Raw genomic sequence first — 10,961 nt, 5'->3', positions numbered from 1 at the left:
ATCTAAACCATTCCATTGTAGCTCTGGCTGTATGTTTCGGGTTGTTGCCCTCCCGGAAGGTGAACCTCCGCCCCGGTCTCAAGTCTTTTGCAGACTCTAATGCCCCGTACACACGAGAGGGATTAAGTCTGACAGACTTCCGACGGAGTTCTAGCGGAGTTCCGCCGGAGTTCTGGCGGACTTTTCGACCGAACGGACTTGACCACACACCATCACACCAAACTCCGACGGAGTCGAACGTGATGACGTACGACTGGATTCGACGTAGGAAGTTCATAGACAGTAGCCAATAGCTGCCCTAGCGACGGTTTTAGTCCGTCGGAGTAGCACACACACGAGCGAATTTTTCGAAGGGGACCGGGTCCGGCGGAGTTCCGTCGGGAAAATTTGAAGCATGCTTCATTTCTAAAGTCCGTCAGACTTTTGCGAAGCTAAAGTCCGTTGCAGCCCACACACGAGCGGATAGTCCGCCGGACTCAGTCCGTCGGAGTTTGGATGTCGAAAAGTCCGCTCGTGTGTACGGGGCATAACAGGTTTTCTTCTAAGATTGCCCTGTATTTGGCTCCATCCATCTTCACATCAACTCTGACCAGCTTCCCTGTCCCTGCTTAAGAAAAGCATCTCCACAACATGATGCTGCCACCACCATGTTCATGGTGGGGATGGTGTGTTCAGGGTGATGTGCCAGTGTTATGCCGCGTACACACGGGTGGACTGTATGGCGTACTTAGTCCGTCTAAACACATTTCAGCGGACAGTCCGCTCGTGTGTGGGCTTCAGCGGACTTTTTCAGCGTGCAGTCTGGCGTACTAAGTATTTCGAATTTTTCGAAATTCTGTCCGTCGTACTTTGGTTTCAGCGGACAGTCCGCTCGTGAGTAGGCTAGTTCGACGGACTAAGAATGGCGCATGCCCAGAAAGGATTTACACGGCGGAAGGGTGCTTTGCTGTGTATTGGACTTCCTATTTCTAGTCCCGTCGTACGTGCTGTACACGTCATCGCGCAAGCTTTCGACGGACTGTTTGTGCATCCGTGTGTGGTCAAGTCCGTTCAGTCGAAAGTACAACGGACTGTCCGTCGGATTGTATGACGAACTAAGTACGCCATACAGTCCGCCCGTGTGTACGCGGCATTAGTTTTCCGCCACACATAGCGTTTTGCTTTTAGGCCAAAAAGTTCAGTTTTGGTCTCATCTGACCAGAGCACCTTCTTCCACATGTTTGCTGTGTCCTCCACATGGCTTCTCGCAAACTACAAACAGGACTTTCTTTCACCAATGTCTTTCTTCTTGTCACTCTTCCATAAAGGTCAGATTTGTGGAGAGACGACTAATAGTTGTCCTGTGGACAGATTCTCCCCCCTGAGCTGTGGATCTCTGCAGCTCCTCCAGAGTTACCATGGGCCTCTTGGCTGCTTCTCTGATGAATGCTCTCCTTGCCCGGCCGCTCAGTTTAGGTGGACGGCCATGTCCTGGTAGGTTTGTGGTTGTGCCATATTCTTTCCATTTTCGGGTGATGATGGATTGAACAGAGCTCCGTGAGATGTTCAAAGCTTGGGATATTTTTTTTATAACCTATCCCTGCTTTATACTTCTCCACAACTTTATCCCTGACCTGTCTGGTGTGTTCCTTGGCCTTCATGATGCTGTTTGTTCACTAAGGTTCCCTAACTAACCTCTGAGGGCTTCACAGAACAGCTGTATTTATACCGAGATTAAATTACACACAGGTGGACTCTATTTACTAATTAGGTGACTTCTGAAGGCAATTGGTTCCACTAGATTTTAGTTAGGGGTATCAGAGTAAAGGGGGCTGAATACAAATGTACCCCACACTTTTCACGTATTTATTTGTAAAAAAAATGTTGAAAACCATTTATCATTTTCCTTCCACTTCACAATTATGTGCCACTTTGTGTTGGTCTATCACATAAAATCCCAATAAAATACATTTACGTTTTTGGTTGTAACATGACAAAATGTGGGAAATTTCAAGGGGTATGAATACTTTTTCAAGGCGCTGTATATAGAGATGTCTATGTACTGACACACCATCACTGTATACTGTGCCCTGTAGATGGATGTATATCTCCTCCTATACAGATGCTGGTACATTACATCTCCTCCTGTACCATTATACTGCCCTCCGTTGTCAGTGATGTCTGCTGGGGAGGGGTGACATTCCTATAATAAGAAGAGGGGGTCTCCCGGGGTAACCCTCCCTCCTCCATCTATAATAAAACAGCCCCCCTCTCCCCATCCTCCTTTATATATACCCGCACTGCCGGCACCACTCAGAACTGACCAGTCCTGAAATCAGGACAGACATACTGAAACCGAGCAAATCCTGAAACTGAACGCAACTTCCTAATCCCGACTGACCCTGCTGAGACTAGAGGGCCACTAAAAAACCCCCAAATCTACCGAAAAAACCCCCAAATCTGAACCTTACCTTCCCGACTGACCCTGCTGAGACCAGAGGGCCACTGAAAACCCCCAAATCTACCGAAAACCCCCCCCAAATCTGAACCTTACCTTCCCGACTGACCCTGCTGAGACCAGAGGGCCACTGAAAACCCCCCAAATCTACCGAAAAAAAAAACCAAAATCTGAACCTTACCTTCCTGACTGACCCTGCTGAGACCAGAGGGCCACTGAAAACCCCCAAATCTCATATATCACCCCAAAAAATGATGGGAGGAGTGTCAGCGCTGACCCTGGTGACCCTACTGATCGTCGGGGTATCCGGACGTCCGTCCCCACAACTCAAACACCTGAAGGTAAAGGCGGGCATTTTATTATTTTATTATACATTGTAACATATGGGGGACAGCTAGGGGCGCTGAGATAAAACCATATACAGGTGGGACAAAAATCGTCTTCTTTTTTTATATATTGTAACATATAGGAGCGCTGAGATAAAACCATATACAGGTGGGGCAGACATCGTATTCTTTTATTATACATTGTAACATATGGGGACAGCTAGGGGCGCTGAGATAAAATCATATACAGGTGGGGCAGACATCGTATTCTTTTATTATACATTGTAACATATGGGGATAGCTAGAGGCGCTGAGATAAAATCATATACAGGTGGGGCAGACATCGTATTCTTTTATTATACATTGTAACATATGGGGACAGCTAGGGGCGCTGAGATAAAATCATATACAGGTGGGGCAGACATCGTATTCTTTTATTATACATTGTAACATATGGGGATAGCTAGGGGCGCTGAGATAAAATCATATACAGGTGGGGCAGACATCGTATTCTTTTATTATACATTGTAACATATGGGGATAGCTAGGGGCGCTGAGATAAAATCATATACAGGTGGTGCAGAAATCGTATTCTATTATTATACATTGTAATATATGGGGATAGCTAGGAGCGCTGAGATAAAATCAGATACAGGTGGGGCAGACATCGTATTCTTTTATTATACATTGTAATATATGGGAATAGTTAGGAGCGCTGAGATAAAATCATATACAGGTGGGGCAGACATCGTATTCTTTTATTATACATTGTAACATATGGGGACAGCCAGGAGAGCTGAGATAAAATCAGATACAGGTGGCGGGGCAGACGTCATATTATATTTAATAGGCATTGTATTTCTCCTGGTTTACACTCTTTTTGTCATGAGTCTGAAGATTGGATCCAGTTATTAATGCTGAGATAAAACCATATAAAGGTAAAGCAGACATCATATTCTATGTGTTATACATTGCATCTTGAGATAAAATAATATGAGGGTGAGGCAGACTTATTCTATTGCTGAGGTAAAATAATATGAAGAGGTGAGGCAGACATATTCTATTGCCAAGATAAAATAATATGAAGGTGAGGCAGACGTATTCTATAGCTGAGATAAAATAATAGAAAGGTGAGGCTGACTTATTCTGTCGCTGAGATAAAATAATATGAAGAGGTGAGGCAGACGTATTCTATAGCTGAGATAAAATAATAGAAAGGTGAGGCTGACTTATTCTATCGCTGAGATAAAATAATATGAAGGTGAGACAGATGCATTCTATTACTGAGATAAAATAATATGAAGGTGAGACAGATGCATTCTATTACTGAGATAAAATAATATGAAGGTGAGACAGATGCATTCTATTACTGAGATAAAATAATATGAAGGTGAGACAGATGCATTCTATTACTGAGATAAAATAATATGAAGGTGAGGTAGATGTATTCTATTGCTGAGATAAAATAATATGAAGGTGAGGTAGATGTATTCTATTGCTGAGATAAAATAATATGAAGGTGAGGTAGATGTATTCTATTGCTGAGATAAAATAATATGAAGGTGAGGCAGACGTATTATTTCGCTGAGATAAAATAATATGAAGGTGAGGCTGACGTATTCTATTGCTGAGATAAAATAATATGAAGAGGTGAGGCTGACTTATTCTATCGCTGAGATAAAATAATATGAAGGGCATACATTTTATCCTTTCTGGGTAACACTTCTTGTATGATGAGTCTGAAAAATGGATCCGGTTAAAAACTGCTGAGATAAAATAATATAAAGGTGGGAACTGATGTCATATTCTATGTATTATAATACATTGTAACTTTTTGGGGGGGGGTTACATTTAACATATCATGAGTCCTAATTATGGGGTACAGCTAGGAGTGCTGAGATGAAATAACGCAAAGAATAACAATAGAATGATAGAAATAATAGAAATAAATAATGAATATTATTATAAATAGAAATGATAAATTGTATAATAATTTCATAATAATATAGTAAAAATGTTATAATATTTAGTAAATTTTTATAAATAATAGAAATAATACATATTATTATCAATAAAATTATTATAAATATCAATAAATAATAGAAAATAATAATAAAAAAAATAATAGAAAGGTGAGGCTGACATGATCTATTGCTGAGATAAAATAGTGGAAAGAAGGGGCAGACATTTTATTATATTAATTACACATTATAACTTTTCGGGGGGTTGTATTTCACATATCATAAGTCCTAAATATGGGTACAGCTATTATATATATATATATATATATATATATATATATATATATATATATATATATATATATATAATAAAATAATAGAAAAAGGTGAGGCTGATATTTTCTATCGCTGAGATAAAATAATATGAAGGTGAGGCAGATGTATTCTATCGCTGAGATAAAATAATATGAAGGTGAGGCAGATGTATTCTATTGCTGAGATAAAATAATATGAAGGTGAGGCAGACCTCTTTGAATTATTATACATTGTATCCTTTCTGGGGTACACTTCTTGTATGATGAATCTGAAAAAATTGATCCAGTTAAAAAAAAGCTGAGATAAAATAATATAAAGATGGGATAGATGTGATATTCTATGTATTATACATTGTAACTTTTTGGGGGGTTACATTTCACATATCATGAGTCCTAATTATGGGGATACAGCTAGGAGTGCTGAGATGAAATAACGGAAAGAATAACAATAGATTGATAGAAATAATAATAAATAATAGAAATAAATAATGAATATTATCATAAATATAAATGATAAATTGTATAATAATTTAATAATAATATAGTAAAAAATTTATAATATTTTGTACATTTTTATAAATAATGGAAATAATACATATTATTATCAATAAAAATTATTATAAATATCAATAAATAATAATAGAAAATAATAGAAAGGTGAGGCTGACATGATCTATTGCTGAGATAAAATAGTAGAAAGAAGGGGCGGACATTTTATCATATTAATTATACATTGTAACTTTTCGGAGGGGTTGCATTTCACATATCATAAGTCCTAAATATGGCTACAGGTAGGAGTGCTGAGATAAAATAATAGAAAGGTGAGGCTGACATATCCTATCACTGAGATAAAATAATATGAATGTGAGGCTGACGTATTCTATTGTTGAGATAAAATAATATGAGGCTGACGTATTTGATACATTGTATCTTTTCGGGATTGCATGAGTGAGCTTGTATGATGTATAGGTGAGGCAGATCTATTGTGTTCTATGAATTATACATTGTATCATACAGTCGGAGATATGGATCCAGTTATTAATAGTGAGATTGTACAGTGTGAAGGTGAGATATATCGGTGATCTGTAGATCGTATTCCTGGAATGATCGCGGCACCAGATCCTGTATGAATACGGGATCACCATTAGAACGGATTCCAGGACTTTCCTGTTGATAAATTTTTTGGGGGAAAGAAACGGCCAATGCACCAGAAGATCGCGTCCTCCAGATTTTACTGAGGTCTGACTTGTAGTAACAATGTGAGCAAACACATATATAAACCCTTCCGACATTTTCACAGACACCACCCCTACAGAGGGGACCTCATTGTCTCTGAATTGTCGGCTTTTATACTTTTATTTGCACAAGCCGTGTTATTGTGACACCGAAGATCTCGGTGAAGACTGGAGGCCACTATCTTTTTGGGTTTTTCTTTTAGATTTTAACGGTATCTGCGCTGGCCGTGCTCCCTTTTCAAGGCAGTAAAAAGGTGCAAGATGGATTTTTCTTAATAATATACATTCTATACATCATAGAGCAACTGAAAAAAATATTTTTTTTTTTACGTTTTCAAAAATATAAAAGAAAAAATGCTTGATTGGGGTCTAAAGACAGTATGAGGAGCAACAATTACTACAGAAAGTTTCCATATCTCTACATTCCGGCACACACAGGGTCTTTCCATGCAGTGGGGTGGGGGTAATATTCAACACTTTTCCTAGATCAGAAGATCTGCTTGATTAGGAAATGTGGAGAGGATATATATATATATATATATATATATATATATATATATATATATATATATGTATGTATATATATATAATATATATATATGTATGTATGTATGTATATATGTATGTATACAGAAGAACAACCAGATAATGAACCCTAGTCCTATTCCCATGCATAAGAAGATATTAGGAGACACAAGGAGAGGACCTGGACCACTGGAGCTAACAAAGAACCCAAAGTAGTTAGTCAATAGTCTCATTGTGACCCCGTTCACCCCACAGCGATTTGAAATTTGTTTCCCGAAGTGTGTCAATGCTCAAAATTGTGATTCCCGTTAACAACCATCACTTGAAGCTTGTCACTCAAAGGTCAAAAAAGTAGGTGAGATTTTTGTGGTCTTGGCCCCTATAGACTTCAATTGGAGATCCTGGAAAAAAAGACAAAATATGGGTCATAATGCTTGCTTTTTCTCCTAGTAGCTTTTCATTGGCTGAAAATGCTCAAAAGTTGCCTAAAAGGCTCACACTCAAGCGTAAATAGGGGCTGAGTGTCCAAATAATCAGTTGATAGTATTTTTTATAAAAATGATGGGCATAAAAACGCTCATTTGGCTTTATATGGTGTGGATCAGGAGGAGGAGAAAGATGAACACTCATAATACAAGCAGGCCCAACCGATACCTCACCAGTAAGGATGAGTCAACTCCTGCTGTCCCGGGGACCCAACTGATCCCCCAGCAGCAAGGATGAGTGAATTCCTTTGTGTCCAGCGGACCCAACCAATCCTCTCCCCAGCAAGGAGGCGTCAACTCCTCTTTGCTGTCCTGTAGACCCAACTGATGCCCCCTACCAACAAGGAGGTGTCAACTCCTTGCTGTCTAGCAGACCCAACATATCCTTCCACCAACAAGGAGGAGTCAACTCCTTGCTGTCCAGTAGACCCAACCGATCCTCTTACCAGCATAAAGGAGTCAACTCCTTGCTGTCCTGTGGAGCCAACTGATGCCCCCACCAGCAAGGAGGAGTCAACTCCTTGCTGTCCCGTGGACACAACTGATGCCCCCACCAGCAAGGAGGAGTCAACTCCTTGCTTTTCTGTGGGCCTAACTGATGCCCCCCACCAGCAAGGAGGGGCCAACTGTTTGCTTTCCAGCAGACACAACCAATCCTCCCGCCAGCAAGGAGTCAACTCCTTGTTGTCCAGCAGACCCAACTGATCCCAACACTGGCAAGAATTAAACAACACCGGAAAGAGTCCACAAGTATTTAACTCCCATGCACGGGGGCTAGGTCATCCTTTCCTGGCCAATCAAGAAGGCCGAAGATTCTGAGAGGAAGGCCTGGAAGAAGCCAGTGAGAAGATGTCAGTGCCAAAGAGGGAGCTCAAGCAGAGGTGACTATAGTTTCCCTTAAAGAACAAAACATACAAAGCCACACGTTGCCATGTCAAGGCCTCCATCCATAAAAAACGCACGTTGCCCCAGTCTATTGTTGATCTATAGACTTCAATAAGAAGTAGTCAGAAGATACGACTGACCTTGTCCCTCCAAATAGATGGAAAGATAAGGGTAAGAAGGGGTTAAATATATACAGAGATCTATGAAAAAGGGATAGAAGGAAATTAAAGGAAAGACAGAATTTTGAGTTGAATTGTTACTAATTTGCTATTTATCTAACGTTCTCTCTCTATCTCTTTTTCCAACTCTCTCTCTCCTACCCCACCAACAACTTTCTGCCCTCCTTTCATTCTCTGCTGCCCCTCCACAGTCTTTAGCCGATCTTTTATCCCAGGACCTGAGTTCCTCGGAGGAGGTCCTACTCATGGAGAGTCTGGAAGATTTGGGGGCGTCCATCTCCGGGCCCCGCCCCCGGGATACAGCCGTGCCTCAGGACTCCTCCCAACTCCCGCCTAACCGCGCCTGGCTCCGCCTCTTCAGTGATTTCATGAACAACCAGAAGAAGTTTCGGGGGCGCACAAAGAAATCGGGAAATTCTCGTGGATGTTTTGGGATGAAACTGGAACGGATTGGAACTTTCAGTGGGCTGGGCTGTTAGCATCAGGTATGGAGAATCCTCAGAGCTTTGCGCCATCTATCTACCACATTGTACATAACAACCGCCATTTGTTTATAGTATTTATCAACTAGTTTATTGTTCCGTGGTTGTGCAGGCTGAGGAAGTATCCTTCAACAGAAAGTTTTTTAATTTTGTGTTAATAAAATTTTATTTAAGTTAAAGAGCCTGTAAAACAGAGGTAGTCTGCCTGACTGCAGCCAAGGGGTCGTACAGAATAATCAGTTTATGTAACACTATAGTCAACTACAGATCACAGAAGATTCTCAGAGATTGCAGAGCTATTACAGGAGATGGACAGAGACTGCAGACATAGTACAAGAGAAGGTCAGAGACTGCAGACATGGTACAGGAGATGGTCAGAGACTGCAGATATACTACAGGAGATGGTCAGAGACTCTAGACATAGTACAGGAGATGGTAAGAGACTGCAGGCCGTTTGCAAGAGATGGTCAGAGACTGCAAACATACTACAGGAGATGGCCACAGACTGCAGAGTTGGTACAGGAGATGGTCAGAGACTGCAGACCTATTTTAGGAGATGGTCAGAAACTGCAGACATGCTACAGGAGATTATTATTATTATTATATTATTATTATACAGGATTTATATAGCGCCAACAGTTTACACAGCACTAGAGATGATCAGAGACTGCAGTTATACTACAGGAGATGTTCAGAGACTGCAGACATATTAGATGAGATGTTCAGAGACTGCAGACATATCAGAGGAGATGGTCAGAGACTGCAGACATACTGGAGGAGATGGTCAGAGACTGCAGACATATTAGATTAGATGGTCAGAGACTGCAGACATATTAAAGGAGATGGTCAGGGACTGCAGACATGCTACAGGAGATGGTCAGAGACTGCAGACATGCTACAGGAGATGGTCAGAGACTGCAGACATGCTACAGGAGATGGTCAGAGACTGTAGAATTGGTACAGGAGATGGTCAGAGATTGTAGAATTGGTACAGGAGATGGTCAGAGATTGTAGAATTGGTACAGGAGATGGTCAGAGATTGTAGAATTGGTACAGGAGATGGTTAAAGGTACCAGGGCAACTCTCTCCAATGACACTGCGTCTGTCTTCCTATAGGTCGGCGGCCCCTCTGACGACTCCCCGTGTGGGATGATTTCTCCAGAAATAAATGAAACAAACAATGAACTGTGACCTACCAATACGAGCCGTGGTGCCGCGCCTCCCGGACTGATGCGTTCTGCACACGGCAGAGAAAAAGCTTTGTGTGTTGATGAATTCGCACTGTGTGTGTGAAGGATTTCTTGTTCCTTATTGGACGGTGAATCGTTCAGAAGTCATGACTTGTCTGCCATGTTTTTATAAGCAATGTGACGTGGGATTTTATCCTGAGATTTCCCCCATCCCCATCTTCTAACGACTTGCACCCCAACAGAAACCGGGTGTGGGAAATAAAGTGCAACTCCACCTATAATGTCTGTGTCCTAATAAAAGTCTTATACCAAATCCTACCTATCTGTGTACATCAACTCACCCAAGAACTGAACCCCTACATTGCTGGTTGTGTAAGGGTGTCTGGCGCTGGGTATATGGTATGAGGGTGTGGGGTGCTGGATGTATGGTATGAGGGTGTGGGGCACTGGGTGTATGGTAGTATGAGGGTGTGGGGCGCTGGGTGTACGGTATGAGGCTGTGGGGCGCAGGGTGTACGGTATGAGGGTGTGGGGCACTGGGTGTACGGTATGAGGGTGTGGGGCACTGGGTGTACGATATGAGGGTGCGGGCACTGGGTGTATGGTAGTATAAGGGTGTGGGGCGCAGGGTGTACGGTATAAGGGTGCGGGCACTGGGTGTACGGTATGAGGGTGTGGGACGCAGGGTGTACGGTATGAGAGGCACTGGGTGTACGGTATGAGGGTGTGGGGCACTGGGTGTACGGTATGAGGATGTGGGGCGCAGGGTGTACGGTATGAGGGTGGGGGCACTGGGTGTACGGTATGAGGGTGTGGGGCGCAGGGTGTACGGTATGAGGATGTGGGGCGCAGGGTGTACGGTATGAGGGTGTGGGGCACTGGGTGTTCGGTATGAGGGTGTGGGGCGCAGGGTGTACGGTATGAGGGTGTGGGGCACTGGGT

At 42.2% G+C, this 10,961-nt stretch overlaps 1 protein-coding gene across 2 annotated transcripts; it reads left to right on the top strand.

Moving 5' to 3' along the window:
- Positions 1-2,274: 2,274 nt before the first annotated feature.
- LOC143973861 (C-type natriuretic peptide-like) lies at positions 2,275-10,332 on the top strand. 2 transcript variants are annotated; one of them, XM_077474733.1, is made up of 4 exons: positions 2,275-2,533; positions 2,619-2,778; positions 8,539-8,832; positions 9,946-10,332. In XM_077474733.1, exons 2-3 carry the CDS (start codon positions 2,689-2,691, stop codon positions 8,824-8,826), a joined length of 378 nt encoding a protein of 125 aa, XP_077330859.1. In that variant the 5' UTR covers positions 2,275-2,533; positions 2,619-2,688; the 3' UTR covers positions 8,827-8,832; positions 9,946-10,332. The 2 variants fall into 2 exon arrangements, with proteins under 2 accessions (XP_077330859.1, XP_077330858.1); XM_077474732.1 differs by having other exon boundaries at positions 2,275-2,778.
- The last annotated feature ends 629 nt before the right edge of the window (positions 10,333-10,961 follow it).

This window comes from Lithobates pipiens, unplaced genomic scaffold (assembly GCF_037356315.1).
Source record: "Lithobates pipiens isolate NorthernLeopardFrog02 unplaced genomic scaffold, aLitPip1_a1.2 Scaffold_125, whole genome shotgun sequence".
Lineage (NCBI taxonomy): Eukaryota > Metazoa > Chordata > Amphibia > Anura > Ranidae > Lithobates > Lithobates pipiens.
Note: the sequence above shows the minus strand (reverse complement) of the source record. Positions and strands in the feature narration are given on the sequence as shown.

Excerpts from the sequence above, each read along its gene's own strand:
- LOC143973861 (XM_077474733.1), top strand. The coding sequence starts at position 2,689 with ATGATGGGAGGAGTGTCAGCGCTGACCCTGGTGACCCTACTGATCGTC. Across the intron at positions 2,779-8,538 it reads CACAACTCAAACACCTGAAG|TCTTTAGCCGATCTTTTATC; the intron begins GTAAAGGCGGGC and ends GCCCCTCCACAG.